At 35.6% G+C, this 18,096-nt stretch overlaps 1 protein-coding gene across 1 annotated transcript in view; it reads right to left on the reverse strand.

Moving 5' to 3' along the window:
- Positions 1-14,822, reverse strand: part of Zir (dedicator of cytokinesis) — a 60,132-nt gene extending 45,310 nt beyond the window's left edge. Inside the window, exons 1-7 of the mRNA XM_071583182.1 lie at positions 14,625-14,822; positions 14,315-14,411; positions 12,624-12,802; positions 11,338-11,554; positions 7,191-7,364; positions 1,393-1,514; positions 730-1,009 (exon numbers count right to left, since the gene is read on the reverse strand). Coding sequence (XP_071439283.1) covers positions 730-1,009; positions 1,393-1,514; positions 7,191-7,364; positions 11,338-11,554; positions 12,624-12,802; positions 14,315-14,411; positions 14,625-14,665 — 1,110 coding nt within the window. The 5' untranslated portion in view covers positions 14,666-14,822. The remainder of the gene's footprint in view (positions 1-729; positions 1,010-1,392; positions 1,515-7,190; positions 7,365-11,337; positions 11,555-12,623; positions 12,803-14,314; positions 14,412-14,624) is intronic.
- Positions 14,823-18,096: the final 3,274 nt, after the last annotated feature.

Genomic DNA, 18,096 nt, shown 5'->3' on the forward strand with positions numbered 1-18,096 from the left:
AACTTGGGCAGTAAAGGTTGATGCAGAGAATTTTAATGGTCTTGAAATGTTGAAGACTGTGGTAGATGGGAAACAATAGTCAAGTGAGGAAGGGAGGAACAGTATAAGCATGCTAGGCAAAATGAAGGGAGATAAGATATCTGTGGACTTGATGATAAGTTCATCATCATGCAGGATTTCAGGTTGTGCCTCGAAAATTGTATAATATGTTTGCACTTATTTCAATTAGGGCATGAAACCTTAAATTAATAACATTTACAGAAACAAAGGCAAGCAGGATTATGTATTGGACGGTTTCTGGGTCAACTATGTGGAAGTTCATGTTCATTAAATGAAGAACACAATGTATTTTTTTCAATGTTTTTTATTTTGGTACTACTAGTTTCAACTCTTAGGCATCATTATCAGGTACAAATTAGTCAAGTTGGGGTCCATTTAAATACCATTTATACCCCACTGTGAACCCCACTAATCGCTTTTCCTGACGCTTACCACCCCTCTCCTCCTTCCCATCAACGCCGATCACAACCCCAGCTCTTTCCCCTCATAATGATACATATATGGACTACTACTTGACTAATTGTACCTGATGATGACGCCTAAATGTTGAAACTAATAGTACCAAAACAAAGCACAGTGGAAAAATGCATATTTATATATTGTCTGAAGTTAAACTACCTGGGTTTAATTAAGTAATACATTCACTGACCAAATGGCAATGTTACTAACCTTATCATCCTTCATATACGGCTCAGCATATTCACTTATATCTCCCTGAAGAACTTTTTCCAATTTAATCACCAGAAACAGGTCAGTTGAAGGGTATGTAATGTCAAAAATGCAAGATCTACTCAAAGTGCTAATATCACAGTACGGAATGTGTGAACCAAGCATTCTCTTCAAAGCTTCAGAATTCATGTCAAAATAAAAATTTTCCGAAATCTTCTTTTTTTCTTTGGCATCATATAAAGCCATAATGGCAAAAATAGGTTCAACTTCTAAATCTAACCTGAAAAAGAATTAAAAATTAAAAGAAGATCATCAATGGCATTATATAAATGATTATATAATCTATGAAATATCAGTATCATTGGCAAATCATAAATCCTAACATCATGTTTTTCATGAGTTTTCATTCATGCCAAACTAAAAGAAATCTCACTTTCACCTTCACAAAAAAATTACTTACTTTCACTAATTAAAAAAATTACTTACTTTCACTAATTTTATCCATACTACTCTAACCTCTACCTCCAGGGTGGAAGGGCAAATACTTAAAAAATTAACTTTTTAAAACTACCACACCTCTGGTAAAGTCACTATAAATACAAAGGGTAATCGTTTTTTATAATTCTAACATGACAATAAAATATTAAAACAAAGCAATCATACTTCAACTGAAGACATTTCACCAGGATCCTGTGGCCTATATGTTCACTGGGTATTTCAGCTGGGAATCGCCGTTCAATTATTTCCTCTTCTTCTTGGGTAGGAAATAATGAAAACAATGCATCCTGTTTGATGAAAGATTTATGTGCATCAATACATAAAATAAAAATAACAATTAGGACATAAGCATCTTCTTTCATGACATGTATTGGTCAGAAAAGAATTTCATGCTATTTACTAGAAGGCTACCATGCCATTTTGCTAACTCCTCAGAAGAAGGGCAACACAAAATTAAGAGCCACAGTGAGTGCAAAAGCACAAGGTCAGACAAGATGGATTTAAGATGTGAAAGCAGACAGGATAATGTAAAATGAAAAGGCAGCTACTTATTCTATTAATAATAATTAACCAGATAAAATATTAAGCATTATTCATGTAACCACATGGCCTAAGTGCAGCCACATAAGAATTATCACTACTACATAAAAAAACACCCCAGAACTGATGTACTTAGGAATAATGTCACACAGCCATACATAGTTCATCATACTAAGTGGTAGAAAGAGCTTCATTTGACTTACAACCAACTTGGACAGGCAGGTGTTTGTGTATGAGGGAACCCAAAAACCTAGAGATCAGAAAGGTGGCAAGGAAACATGAGGTATAGGCCTATTTAAAAGAGGATGATGGGGATATTGAGTGATGACGTGCAGACTGATGCATGAAGTACACAGAAAAGTAGACAGTGGACAGAGAAATGAAGGAAGACCAATGTGATGTATACTTGATCATGGTTTTAAACACTTGACAACAAGTAGCCTTGTTATTCTTCTCCCTAGCAAAGATAGGAAACAGAATAAAGACAACCTGATGTATTTAATTAAATATTTTCATATCATTAAGGCTTTGTTTGCTATTGTAGCCAATGAAGGAACAGTTTTTTTTATACAATAATATTCAAACAGGGGTCGCGGTAGTCCAGGGGGTAGAGTGTTGGACAGCTGACCATAGGGTCCTGGGTTCAATTCCCAGGCAAGGCACTCTGGGAACCTGCAGCTCCACCCAAGCTGTGTGATTTTTCGGGTACCAGATCTTCCTGGGAAACCATAACCAGCAGAGGGAAAGGAACCCCTTACCCTGATGTGTGAATTTCACACGCCGTCAGGCTTAGTACTGGGTGAACTCTACCATCACCTACAAAATCGACCTTCTGGTTGATTACTGTGTTTATGGTTTTTTTTAATATTCAAACAACGTTGACACACTGATTGGGATTATGGTAACCTAAAGTGATGATTGTTTTTCATGCAAAACTACAAGTCCTTTTAAATTGAACGCTCAAATTATTGGAATTTTATAATGCCAGGTGAAAGGTAAACAAAGAGACGCTCGGGGGAAATATTTTTTCCACTTGTGTGAAGAGGATAAAAGGCAATTTAGCCTTAGATTAGGATAAGCCATAGACATATGTGATTTCTCCATTAAGAGATGTCCCAAATTTGGCTAAACAAGTCCTTGCAGGCCTGCAACTTATTGTAGAGCATAATTTTAGGAATTTTACTGGAGTCAGATGCCTTTGCAGCCACCTCACTGAGCATCAGCTGTGCAGGCTACCTTCTGTCTGGTTCCTACCATTCAACATATCTGGCCAAAAACCCATATAGACACTAGGGGTTATCAGAAAACACACACATATGCCCTTTCATCAAGTCAAGGTTTTGGGAGGGAAGGATAAAAGGGAAGAATATTAGGCAATCGAGGAAGGAGATGGAGTAGGATAGGGATAATCACAAGGGAGAAAATCCTATAGCCAATAAAAATAATTAAGAAGAACTACAATATTTCGGTCACCAGGTGACCATCTACGGGGAGAGAATCAAATGGGAACTTGAACTTGGAGGAAGAATATGCACCAGGCACTGTCCAAAGTCAAGTGGGTGTTCAGGTCGGGGGGTGAGGTATATATACCTGGAGGGGCAAGGGGGGAGGGGTTAAGTGATGGTCGGTAGGTGGGGGGGAGTTTGTTGAGGTCACGTGGGAAGGAGTGGGGGAAGAGTGGCGGCTATTAAGAGGGTGCTGCCTATTTTTGAATTGACTAACGAAGTTAAAAAGTGAACAGTTGATGATGCCTGGTTCATTGTTCATAAGTTTATTCTTGTTTAAGTGAATGTGTAAACTCGTAGTAGTAGTAGTTTTTAGGGGAGGCGACCGACAGCTAAGGTCATTTGCGCCATAGGGGATGGACAGGAAAGGATGAAGGGTGGAGAGAAACCCGGCGTCGGCATTAGCCTACTCTTTACGAAAGGCGCCAAGGGGTCCGCAGCTTAACGTCCCATCCGACGGACGCCGTACTCACTCAAAGTGCCCTCCACAAAGCACCTCAAGTAGGGATCGAGATACCTCTGAAAAATATTCAACACCGCCGGGATTTGAACCCGCGCCCTCAGGGTGGGAAGCCAGTACGTTAGCCCCCGCACCATCTCGATCCCATGTGTAAACTCTCACAAGCATCGAGTTTACAGTGTTGTATCGGTTTTAATAATGTTAAGTCGTTAGGAGTGATGGAGTGTTCCGTTTCAAAAATGTGTTTGGCGACAGCTGATCTATCGAAACGTCTGTTCTTCAAGTGTGCTATGTGTTCCTTAAATCTGATTTTGGGATCACGTTTCGTCTGTCCAATGTAGGAGAGTTGGCAGTGTGAGCAAGTAATTTCGTAAATAACTGATTTGTCTAACCGTGGTGTTATGTCTTTCGGGTTCCCTAAACATGTAAGAAGAGTGTTACGGTTAGAGTAAGTGACTTTGGTGCCCATTTGTTTAAAGACCTTATCAAGGCATCGGGTTAATGTGGGGTAGAAAGGTAATGCGATAAATTTATTATTGTTGTCTTCCCGTTGTGGAGGAGTTTTGTATGTTTATTAGCAAGTTTTCTTTTTTTGTTTCTAACTAATTTGTCTATAATTTGGGGTGTGTATCCGTTGTTAATGGCTATTTGTTTGATGTTTTCCAACTCTTTGAAATAGCGTTGTTTGTTGAGTAGTGTCGTCAGTAATCTGTGTATGAGAAAATTAAAAGCTGCCACTTTTGTTGAAAGGGGTGGTGTGAATCTGCTTTGATGTAGTTGTCGGTGTGGGTCTGTTTTCTAAAAATGTCAAACTCTAAGATCTCTTGGTTTCCAATTACTAGTATGTCCAAGAAAGGCAGTGAGTTATGTTGTTTGACTTCAAAGGTGAATTTTATGGAATCGTGTTTTTTGTTCAGCTGGTCCAAAAAGTCATTTATGTCACACTTGCTGGTGTCAAAAATGGCAAAAATGTCGTCTACGTATCTAAGCCAAGTGTTAGGGAAATAGTCAAACGTGTGTCTACAGTCTTTTTCAAAGTAATGTAGGAAGATGTTAGCGACAAAGCAGGAAAGAGGATTTCACATAGCCTTGCGTTTGTTTGTAAAATTTTTGGTTGAATTGAAAGTATGTTATGTCCTTGCATGTTTTATTGGCTATAGGATTTTCTCCCTTGTGATTATTTCTTTAACAGCCAATAGCTCCACATCCTCTATTTTTACGATAGGGATGTTTGACAGAATGGAGGGATGATGTAGGTATGTAGAATTTAAGAGGGGCTAATTGTGTTGGATGATAGGTTATGTTTTGTCAGGAGAGGTAAGGAAATTGCCACTGTACTGTTTGGTAGCTTAGGTCCATCACGAACCTGCCTAAATTGATAGATTACTGATAATAATAAACTTCAAGTTTCACTGTATATAACGGCTCATTAGCACTGGCCTTTCTTCTATGCATTATTGCTGGGATGTTATTAGATTTTCAGTGTTCAAACCTATACAGTGATACCTCAGAATATGAGCGTAATTCGTTCTGAAATCTTTCTCGCAAAGCGAAACACTCATATCATGAAACAACCTTTTCCATATGAATTAATGTGAAATACGATAATGGTATCCATACCAAAAAAAATAAATCATATACAAGGTTTATTCAAAGAAAATTATGCATACATTGCTCAGGATTGTGGACCAAGTTCATGTTTTCTTCTATCGTGGAATGAAGCAATGGGGAATGCAAACTTGATATGTACATGCAAAAAAGAATCAAATTAAATTGTTAATTACTAATGATACCTAATTCCTTTTCACATAAAAGCTGTCAAGGGACATCTGTTTTCGCTGGCGCTTCAAAATTTGGTAATCATGCACCTCAGATTGATTGCTGAATAAATTTATGGCATGCATCGCCACTGCCTTTTTAGGGCGATGCCTCATACACATCATACGATGCAGAAGTTTACCGTGATTCCCATACCTCATTTAGCCTGCTCTTTCGGACTAAACACTTTTTGAAGGCTCATGGAGTTTCTGAATGGTAAACAAGCAGGGGTTTGCTTCTTAAATCATTGCACGCATTAGTGTAAAATTGCAGCGCGAGACGGTTCATTGCCCTGTGTTCAGGCAATACATTCTCTTTTATTGTTATGTCGAAATATAGGTTTACTTCGGCATCTTCTTCCTATAGAGAACCATCTCATCACAATTAAATGCATGCTGTGGCAGGTAACCCTCAGAATCTATGAGCTTTCTGACGTTAACGATGAAGTTCTCCGCTGCCTTTGACTCCACGCTTGCTGCTTCACCATGCCTCACAACGCATAGTAATGGGGGACAGTTCTTCTCAATAAATTCTTGAACCATGCACAGCACCCCTTAAAAATACTTGCTCGGCCATTGATGATCCTGACATCTTATAAACAAGATTAGTGAAAATCACTTTCTCCCAAATTATATTCTCGTTAATGGTATCACATTTCAATTGCTTTTAGTTAATGCACATGAGAAGCAACCTATAAACATTACTGAGAATGCATTAACTGTGCCTAGATACTCTTACCATTCTTTTGAAGCATCTATCTCCTTAGTCTCATCAGTGTTCTTGAAGAGAAGGCCAATCATGGATGTTGACTAATTGTTGAAGTACATACTAGATCAACCATCCTCACACCTTGTTCCCTATTTTCAATGATTTTAATTTCATTTGTCATTTTTTATTTTCTTATGGTTATCTTCTTCCAGATTTTTCTTTGGGGTCAATTTTCAAACCATACACAAAATATTGTTGAACTTGGCACAAAAAAATCACTAAAAATATATTAGAAGACAAGTTTGGAAAAATGAGTGATCACTGGACACTCTAAGATGCTAGCAGAATGAGTGCTTGAGACAGATTGCAGCAGGCATGCATGAATGAAAATACATATGAATCCTGGAATTCCCTTCTTGTCACTCGTTATGTGAAAAGTGGTTCGTTAAGCAAGGTTCCACAATATATCAAATGGTACATGTAAAGTTAGAAGAGAGAAAATCAAGACAGGCAGTGATAAGCAGGTAAGCAGGCAGTGAAAAGTGGTTCGTTAAGCAAAGTTCCACAATATATCAAATGGTAAATGTAAAGTTAGAAGAGAGAAAATCAAGACAGGCAGTGATAAGCAGGTAAGTAAGATAGGGTTGTCCATCATTGCTGGTATTTCTTAAGCATGCAGATGCTGAGGAAATATTAAGGCTGGCATGGGAAAGGTTTGAAATGGGAATAAAAGGGATGATTTAGTCAACAAAGTCAGGTAGATTAGGGGGTGATCAAGGATTGGTTTCTCAATCAAGCCAAGGGATTACAGTTTTTTCAAGCATTTTCCAGGAGAAGCATGGGATGATGTTTAGTCACAAAGAATAAAAAAGAAATGATATTCTCAAAAAGTAGGTAGTAAAAGTTGAAATACCCACTTCACACGCTCTTACCTGCCTCTCCTCAGTTCTTCTGGCTTCATTCAATTCATCCACCGTCTCAGGTGGGATTCTCTCAAGTAGGGAAGGAATAAGAGCATCACTAATCGAGTTGCGAAGGTCGAAGCTTGCCCAACTACCTCTTGGGGTGTCCGCCGAATGAAAGGACTGCTGTGACAAGGATGATTCCTATGGTAGTATGCAGAAAACATTTCCATGAACAAATAATAAAATCACTGCAATGAAGTTGTTCATCTAAAATTACACAAGGCCTACTAAGAAGCATAAGTCAGAGGAGTGTCCAATAAATTGCACTCAAAAATACTTTAACCCCTAGTTTGGCGGGCTGATATATCAGCTCAAATGTTGACAGTTTAAAGAGCTACAATTTATTAAATTTTTATTGCATAGAGGGTATTTTTCTCTAATTGAAAATAAGAATTTTCTGCTTTATATAATATGCATTATTTATTTTCTATTTTAAATATTTTTCATAAAGTATGAATCTTATGGTAATTTTGACACTGAAAAGTTCATGTGTGAGGAAGCTCAGCCTAATTGCACGCCCATTTTTTGCCATTCACTATATTTTCCCAAAATAATTATAATTTTTCCCATATGTCTTTTATGATTTTTCCTTAAATGTAAAAACATCAATTTCAATATAAAATATGATAATACTATTGGGTCTGAAAATCATATTGCTAAAAAAATATTGTTGCAACTTAAAAATAAATACAATTATATTTCAAATGATAAAAAAGAATAGTCTTATTATTGAATAACTCTACGGATATATACCATATTTTCCCATTGATAACATACGCGCTTTTCTATACAAAAATGTTCAGATGATCAAAAAAATTACAATGCGCGTTGTAATTAAAATTGAAAAAATCCAAACATTTACATTACTATGTACACAATAATTTAAAGAAATCTCTCCCAAAAATAAATTAGTCTGCCTTTCTAATTGCATTCCATTTTACACATCTGCTACTATTACAGTTATTTCATCTCATAAATCCATGACAAAAAGAAGAAACATATGATTTCTATACTTCATTTATTCTAATACGTAGTGCTTCTTTATTCTAAGGTATAGTACTTCACGTATGCGTCGAGTACGTCGTATTATATACACGTACGTTTAAATATGTGATAGGATAGTTAGATCACTCGAATCTAAGAAAATCATCATCTGAATCACAATTAAATGAAATAAGTGCATCTATTATCTCTTCAGGCACATTACTGAGTTCACTCTTCAAAGTTAACTCTTCCTCATCTTCTTGCACTGGCGTTGAAATATTGCTTAAAACTTTTTCAAATCCATTTTTATGCAAATCAATATGACACCCTGCTAACTTTCCAGGATCCACCCGCTTATTTCTTCATAAGACACTTTTTTAATCCTTCCCGCTTCTGTGCAGTCTCTTATACCAGACATCATCCACTTTTCCCAGCTAGAACGTAACTTTGATTTAACATATGTATTAATGGACAAATCCTGGCAGCCTCACGATTTCCTTTTTCTTTCGCGAAATTGATGAATTATAGCTTAAACATCGCTGTATATGATTTTCTTCTCCATGGGTAATTTTCTTGAGAAAATTCTAAATCACAAATGCTTACCTCAATTCATATTTGAAACAATCAGCATGTAGGTAGCACTATCATAGAACTTGGAGGGTGTATAAGACAGCTAAGCGCCAACACTAACAAAGCGAAGTAAAGCAAGAAAATTCAATTTTATTCATTTTCTTAATTGTTTATATTTCATTTGCTGGAAGTTACTTTATATTGCAAATATATATCTATATATAGAGATGCGCGAAATCTTTACACATTCAAGATAACTGTGAAGCTCTAGGCGCACGGTATCTATACAAATTCATGATAACTACAAAGTTCTGGTTGCGCGTTATCGATGGGAAAATATGGTTATCATAATGAAGTGAATATTGATATCTAAAACAATTACATCATAATGTTAATTTTCCTAAGAAGATACATTTAACTAAAACACTCCATGCATTTCTTACTAGAAAATAAAATATTTAAGCCCTTATATTCACTAGTGAAGCACTGCCTCAATTTGTACTACCTAAAGCAGTTTCTCTAAACAGATTATGTAGGACAAAGGCTGTGAAGAAAAGAGATACCTAGGGGAAAATTAGGGTTACCTCTCAAATGAATCTCAAAATGATAGATAGAGAATATTAACAGCAACAGTACCTTTATCTACCAGTAGGCAAAATACATTTGCATGGAGTTGTCATGAGGAAACGCAAAAAGGCACACAATAGCAAATAGCACCATTTAAGTACATATGATAGACAATAAACAAAATAATTGAAATACAATGCACTAATTTGGAGACAAAAACAAAGTTACCACATGTTATAATCCATGTATTCATTAATATTATGGAACAAGTTTTTCGCAGAATTTCTTTCACACATGGATATACTTTACACTTTCAGGCTTCACTTTGTGGAATTGTTTGATAGCCATGTTAAATGGGTTTGTAATTACAAAAATTGCAAACTCATTTAAATTTTATAAACAGTTTGAATATCCTGTGCTCCAGGCATTTTATTGCAGATGGTAGTTTGTTGAAGTTTAAATTCTTGTTGTGTAATGCTACTGATGATGTATTTTGACATTCTATGGCTATTTATATGAATAAGTTCATATTATCTTGTGTAGTCATTAGGAGAGTCAGAAGTTTTTACCAAGGAATTTTAGTTTTTGTACATCAAATTCACTGTTTCCATTAGGCTAATGCATGTTTTTAGCAAAATGTTGAGTTTAGCATATATCAGTTTAGTGAGAGTTCTTAATGGAACCTATATTAATTCTTTAAAATTTTTTTTCTGCATCTGAAATATTTATTTTCATATAATGTGAGGTTCCTCATAGTGAAGTTACGAAGGGAATTCTCAAGTGGACACACACATAAAAGAACAGCCAGGGATTTAGATTTCGCTAAATCACACATACCATCCCAGATTAACTTAATTTTCTTGTTATTATGTTTTGTTTTTCCCACAATAAATTTGAATCCATCTAAATTCCTATTAATTTAGAATATTCTTCCTTAATGAGAATTTTATTTAACGTTATACTGATTGATATTGCCTTTTTAATTAGAGGATGTAAAGTTTAATGACATTGTCTTATCAACATTAAAAATTAATTTATTTGATTTTAACCATTGCAATAAATTATATTGGGCTAGATTAACTCTGTGCTGTCTTAATTCACAGCTGTTACCTTTCACTATAATTTTTGTGTCATCTGCAAATATAACAGGTTCAGTTTGATGCAATAATTTCAGAGAGTAAAAATCATTTGCCTTGACCGGGATCCAAACCCGGATCCCACGATGTACAGTCGAGTGCTTTACCGCACATTGAGGCAGATCCGGGTTCGAATGATTTTTACACTCGAAGGCAAATGATTTTTACACTCGAAGGCAAATGATTTTTACACTCTGAAATTACTGCATTGAAATGTATATTAGTGGATGACTCTGTTAAAAGTTACTGTTGCAGCATCTTCTGCAGTTTCTTTGGAATAGGTTCAGTTTGAGAGAGATATTCAGATAGATCAATTATAAAGACTAAAAACAGAATAGGTGCAAGAATTGAGCCTTGGAATATACCATAATTTAGAGGAAGGGGATCTGAGATAATGATATTTATTTCTACCATTTGTTTCTGTCTTTTAGATAGGGGTGAAACCATTAGTTAGCTCCTCTCTTACTCCTAATTTATCTAATATCTTCGGAGTTTTAAGTGATTTATTATAACAAAAGCTTTTTTGAGATTGATAAATAAGCCAAGGGCAAATTCTTTACTATTTTTGGCCTCTAGAAGACTAATACAAAAGATAAATAAATCATCAATGTTGGACTTGTTTTTCCGAAAACAAAATTCATGTTTAGACAGTATAGAATTTTTCAAAGCCAGAGATTAGTCTATTAATTATTGCCTTTTCAAGAACCATTAAAAATGAAGGTAAGAGGGATCGAGGTCTCCAGTTCTTATTATTTTTGTTCCTTTTTTTTGAGTAAGATGGCCAGTTCCATAAAATGACATATTTGCAAAGATAATAAAATATGAGATTTATTTATTTTAAATTGAATCATACTAACCTTGTATCCATCATCATCAGGTGAGTTTATAAATGCAGCTTGCTCAAGGTCCACTTCAAATTCTTGACGTGGTATTGCTTGAACAAGGGTCAGTCTTTCTCCAGCACGATCCCTTACCCAACAACTGCTGGAATGATGCCGATAGCGGTGGCTAACAATTACCCAGTCTGATGTATATAACTGAACACAGTCCCGAATGTGAGGGGGTAGCGACTCACTGAAAAAAAAACATTTTTGGTACATTAAACAGATTCAGGCGAGATGTAAAGGAAATTCGTCATTATGAGAAAAACAAATTAGCACTTTTGCACAGGTATATTGGTAACATACAATGTGTTTTGGTTCACAGAACAATCCTCAGGAACAGTAAAACGCATTGTAAGTTGCCAATACACATGAGGAAAAGTGCTAATTTATTTTTTCTCATCATGACATTACTAGTTTGGAGAGTGACTTGACCATTCCATTGTCAATGAAAAGACTTCCACATGATGTGGTGAGCTGAGCCACAATCTTGGTTGTTCAGTTCAACACCACTTCGCACCACACCCGATGAAGAATACCTTACCCCACCATTAAAGTTGCCTGTAGGAACATCACCAACAACAATGGCTTCTCATTGAGTTTTATCGGCTACAAAAGTAAAAATTAAATTTTTACTCCCTTCACATAATATTGAGGTAGACTGGATTTTTTCTACTAAGACTTCAAAAAGAATGTGCTCCTACATTTCTTTATTTTTTCCCACTGTGTTGCACAATAATGTATATAATATAAAAATAATTAATACTAATTAGTATATAGTATACATTGACAAAAGATGAGGAAAAATTTCATCTAAATTAAAACAGCAACCACAATACTGCCCAAAAGCTAGATACCAGGTTTTCTTTGAGATTAAACTCAGTTGGCAAGAATTATGGTCATCCTGAATGTGAACTCAAAGCACCCAATGCCTTTCAATATTGCTTACATAAGTTTTTTATGATAAATAAAAATATTTACCTCCTAAGAGGCAGGAAATATTCCTTAGTTGAACTTACTGCTATATGAATGCTAGGATGGACTCTCACCAAAATCTGCTGCAAAATATTGTAGTTTTGGTAAGAGCTCCTATCTCAACAATTAGAAGGCAGTAAATTCAATTGAATTATAATTAATGGCTCTAAGGAAATGAAGAGCAAATTTATACATTTTACTAAAGCAGCTATTCTATTTCACTTCAGGATGAAATTATCTTTGCACATGCATACAGTAAGAATGGTAACAAATAGTTAAATACAAACATTGTTTCAGATGGTGTTACAGGCTGAAGTGTCCTTATCTTTCTTGGAAGGATGCCAACTTCTACATCATTGGCAGGAAAATCCAAAACATTTCTCAATGGATCACGGTCAACTAGTAACTGATGTTGTTGAATAAATTCTTCATAATCTAATGGATCAACTATATCGCATAGGGACACCTGTTAAAAACAATGAAAACTCATTCATTCTATTATCAATGACAAAGTTCTACCTGTCTGACACCAATACATCAAGGCATGAACATGAACTCCACACAAAAATCTAACACCAGCCATCAAACACGAGGAATGGAAATCATTGAATGCTTAGCCATTTAACAAATGAAAATCATAAATTTCTCATAAATGGACCTGTACATGCTCTTGAGACATCACTGGGATACGAAACTAGATCATGCTGAGCAGCTACATGTTCCATTGACTCGTCTGCTCACTAAACACCACGAAATATAGATTGCTTGAAAAAAGCCATCATATTTTCTCATTCACTGAGGGTTTTGCATGACTTAAGTAGAGGCAGAAGGTTAGAGAACAACAAGGAATAGATAGCTAATAAAAACAAGGGCTAAATGAATTACCAACCAACATAATCAGGAGCAAAATGGCAAATATTAATTAAAATATAATTTGGACTGCCTAACTATTTAAAAATTAATGGATTGTAAACTAGAGGAATGCTTTAGATGCATTTGGACGAGGAGAAACAAGGGCAAAAAAAACTCTTTTAGTATTAGATTTACCTAGTACCCAGCAAGCCATCGCTAGGGTGTGTGGCAAGGGGTGTTTTACACAAGACTACTTTTCACTAAAAATTCTTCCCTCCCAGCTCAGTTGGGCTGTTTTGATCCCTTATTGTTAGTGCAAAAAATGGCATCTAAAATCTGTCTGTTCTTCAGTAAACCAGTCATTTTCCAGACATAATCTACCCTTCCATAGTATGATGGGGATAATCATACATTTAGGTATTGCAGTTAAGCTTCTTACAAATATGTAATTGGAATAAAATGGTATACTCTTGGATTAGGAAGAAACATTTGATAATGAAGATGTTAAGAAAATGTTATATTCTTCATGCAATTGGAGTAGCAAATAAAGAAGAGTGATCATTGCCTGGACAAAACAGTACGAAAAACAAAATGTGGAACCAACACACAAAAGAAAGCATAGAGAGAAAACCAAGGCATGAGTAGTTTCACATATTACCTCCATGATTTTGTGGACAGGACGATTATTGATAAAATACAATGGTAAAGACAAGAGCATATAATCGAAAATATTAATAGCATTTATCATTTTTTCAATCATAAAGCAATGGTGAAAGACATGTAAGAGTCCCAAAGAAATATAAACCAAGCACTGGATTAGTCACTGAAAATGTAAAGGTAAAACAAAGATATTTATGCGTGAAAAATCAACACAAACGAGATCGAAGGCCACGGAATAAACAAAGAGCTAGAAAAAGGAAAATTGCTGCAGCCGCGGGATTTAAGGATGTTTTCTAGGCATGGATCACAATAACGTACAAAATGCTTAGATCTAGAAACAATCAACGCCTAATATTACATTAGGTTGAAGATTACTGAGTACACCAATTACAATAGACTTGACATATCAACAGAAATCAATCATAATACACTATTATTCAACTGACTACTACTAAGATAAACTTACAGAGGATGAAAAGCCGGAAACACAACTCCCAGTTTTCGTCAAGTCGCGATTGTAAGATGGGGAGGATATTTGCCTCCGCACGTCTGCGGCATGCTGCCTGAAATACCAATCAATTTTGAAATTAAAACCACGGTGAAAATATTATACTGAAATGTAATGCGGGCGCAAAACTAAGTGTATATTGATAACTTAATAAATTAAGATCTTCAAATGAAATATATAATTATCTTCAAAACGTATTACATAAGCAGCTTCAGCCGGCATAAATCATTTTAAACCTAAGAGAATATTCTGTCAATATTAAACTTACTTTGATAGTTTTTGGGCAAAAGCCCTTTGAACTGAAGCCATGCAAGCGGACTACAAACCAATTAAAAGCCCAATTTCATTAGAGTAATATATACGCAGTCTAATCCCTTTACTGATATTTAAACATGTCCCTTTTTTCACGCAGTGTAGTATGATTTCCACCTATTGACATCTTTATCAGACAACACCCTTGTAAAACAAAACAGCTTTACCCTCTGTGAGATAATCGACTTTTTGAACGACTACAGTGCGTCGACCTATCGATAGGGGTACAGGCGGAAAATAGCAGCAAGGTGTTATGCCTAAGTTTAAACGGTTTAGACAGTATGAACCAGATTCTTCTATACAAACAGTAAGGAGGAAATATTGAAAAACGAATCCCTAGCTTTATTTATTGCAAATTAAAGGTGAGTTACATACGAATGCGTGGGAGTGAATGTGTAGATCGATGGTAAGTCTTGTTTATATTCATAAAATCGTATTTTTCATGGTCCGTGTTGCACATAATATTTTGGCGCCCGTATTTGGAAAATTAATTTAAATTAATGTAATTTCGGAAATAATGCGATATTGAGAAAAAATATTTTCTTCTCTACTTTGGAAATTGAAGTAGCTTTCGAATCCATTGACGTGCGAATGAGGCTGGAAAAAATTTAATTGGGTTGAAAATGAGACTAACGCAGAAATACTAGGCATGGTAATGACGGAGTGTATTCTTGGGAGTAACTCAGACGCTTTAGGAAAGGTATTTGCAGGGCTAATTTTCAATGGAAGGTTGAAGACTGAAATGGGGAGAGTCGATATGAAAAACGATTGTTGAAAAACAATACAGAAAGCAATTAATTACACAAAAATGTTTTTTTTCTACCCAGGAAACTGCTATACACGCGGCATTCCTGTGCATATTTCTTTTAATTTTGATTCTGCGTCCTTATAACTTGTATTGCCTGCTAATCATTCAAGAGGTTTTTTTATTTCTTTGCTTCCTTGCGTGTTATTTCACGTATATCAAGAGTCAGTAATAAGTGGCTCAGTAAATAACAGGAAAAATGCCCACAATTCGTAAGTGTAAATACATTATCTCAGGAAAATATGTTAAAATTTATGAATTTGTAATGGGACCAGTGGAAAATATTTCAAATGAAAAATGTAGATCAGCGGATACAATTCACAAAATTGAACGTAGTGATTGTGGCTACTGTGACCACGAAGTTCTATAATATCTATGGATGATGTTTCTCCCTACGACCAATATCTGGGCATGTTTTAATAAGAGGGCACCCTTGCAAAACTAAACAACTTCAGCCTATGGGAGCTAATCGACAATTTGAACGATTGTCGCGCGTCGAGTTATCGGTGTGGCTATTGGCGGAAAGTAGCAGATACAAGATTGTGCGTTTTGTTCACACAGGGTCAAGTCCATTGCTTAAATAAGAGTATTTGGAGATAGGAGATTGGACAGGAAATTACTGGCTATATTTTATTACGTAGTAAAGGGTGAGTTACTCATTAATGCATGGGAGTGAATGTGTAGTTTGATGGTAAGTCTTGTTTGTATTCGTAAAAAAGTATTTTTAGTAGGTTGTATTCGTATAAGTTTGCATGGTCTGTATTGTACATAATATTTTGGTGACTACTGCCTTTCCGTGCTTGGAAAATTAATTCCAATCAAAAGAAATCCGAAAACAATGTTACATCGAGAGAAAATATTATCTTCTCTACTTTGAAAAGTGAAGCTTTGGAATCCATTTACATGCAAATATCAGAATATAAAAAAGAAAAGATATAAATATTAAAATGTGCCACCAAGGTACTCCTTAAACGGACTATGCTAGTTTCTCTATTTGTAATACAGTAACCATTTATGTAATCATTTCAAAGACTCGTTATATTTTTATGTATTTTATAATTTCGGTGAATCTGAAATCAACTCAAAATTGCTATATCGGACACTCCGAATGAGATTGATTTTTCCCGTCACCTTTTTTTTTAATGAATATATTCCATCGTTTTTAAACGGGTTGCAAGTGGATCAAAATCTGGCGCATCAAATCTATGAATGTTCACATAATTCTTACATGCAGTTACACGGACGGGGAGCTCTTTTAAATGCGGATTCGGACGAGGTTGGAAACAATTAAATTGGGTAGAAAATGAGACTAACTCAGAAATACTAGGCATGGTGATGACGGAATGTATTCTTGGGAGTAACTCAGACGCTTTAGGAAAGGTATTTGCAGAGCTAATTTTCAATGGAATGCTGAAGGCTGAATTTGGGAAGGTCCCCATTGAGAGAGATTATTGCAAAACATAATAGAAGGCCGGGGACTGTTTACCGGGGATCTACCGGGGAAAGTTTTTTGCCCGGGGAAACTGTTATTTATGCGAGATTTCAGATACATTATTTTTGTACTATTGGCTTTATGGCCGTTCTAAAACTTTTAATGCTTGCAGATTATTTTCGAAACTTTGGACTTTTATTGTTTCCTTGCGCCTTCTTTCACGTATATGAAGAGCCAGTGATCCATGGCTCATGAAATAACAGGAAGGATTTCCTACCTGAGAAATGATGTTAAAGCTAACAAGTTTGTAATGGCAGCGAAGAAAAAATACTTCCATTGAAACTTTTAGATTAGTTTAAAAAAATCACATCAGAGAAGGTAGTGATGGTGGCTTCCGTTAACACAACTTTAGTTTTAAATATTTTAGGATGATGCTACCCTAGCGAAACATCTGGGCATATTTTAATAAGTTAGCCTTGGAAAACTAACTGCATCCACCCTGTAAGCTAATCGACTTTTTGAACGATTATCGTGCGTCGACCTATCGATAAAGATGCAGGCGGAAAGAGAAAGTTGTATCCATCTGTTTTGACGGTTTAGACAGTGTCAACTACAGATTTATAGAGATAATAAACAGAAGAAATATTGAAAAAGAAATCCCTGCCTACATAAATTGCGAAGTAAAGGTGAGTTACACGTTATAGGTCATTGCAGTTAATGTGTAGTTTGATGGTAAGTTTCGTTTATATTCGTTAAGAACGTATTTTGCATTGTTGTGCGTCGACCTATCGATGAGGGTATTGGCAGAAAGAAGCAGATAGTAGATTGCTCGTTTTGTTCTCACAGGGTGAAGTCCATTGCCTAATAAAAGTATTTGGAGAAAATAGATTGAACAAGAAATCACTGGTTATAATTGTGCGAAGTAAAGGGTGAGTTACACACTGTTATTCATTGCTGTGAATGTGTAGTTTATGTTAAGTCTCGTTTGTATTCATAAAAACGCAATTTGTATGGACCGTTGTACATAATATTTTGGCACTCACTGCCATGCCGTGCTAGGAAAATTAATTTCGATTAGAGGAATTTCGAAAATAATGCAATGCTGAGAAGCAAAATATTTTCTTCTCTAGTTTGGAAAGTGACCTTTTACGGGCATCTGTCAGTTCCTCTTTGCGTAATCCAGCAGTTGCG

The sequence above is a fragment of the Hetaerina americana genome, unplaced genomic scaffold (genome assembly GCF_022747635.1).
Source record: "Hetaerina americana unplaced genomic scaffold, ioHetAmer1.1.p SCAF_13, whole genome shotgun sequence".
Classification (NCBI taxonomy): domain Eukaryota; kingdom Metazoa; phylum Arthropoda; class Insecta; order Odonata; family Calopterygidae; genus Hetaerina; species Hetaerina americana.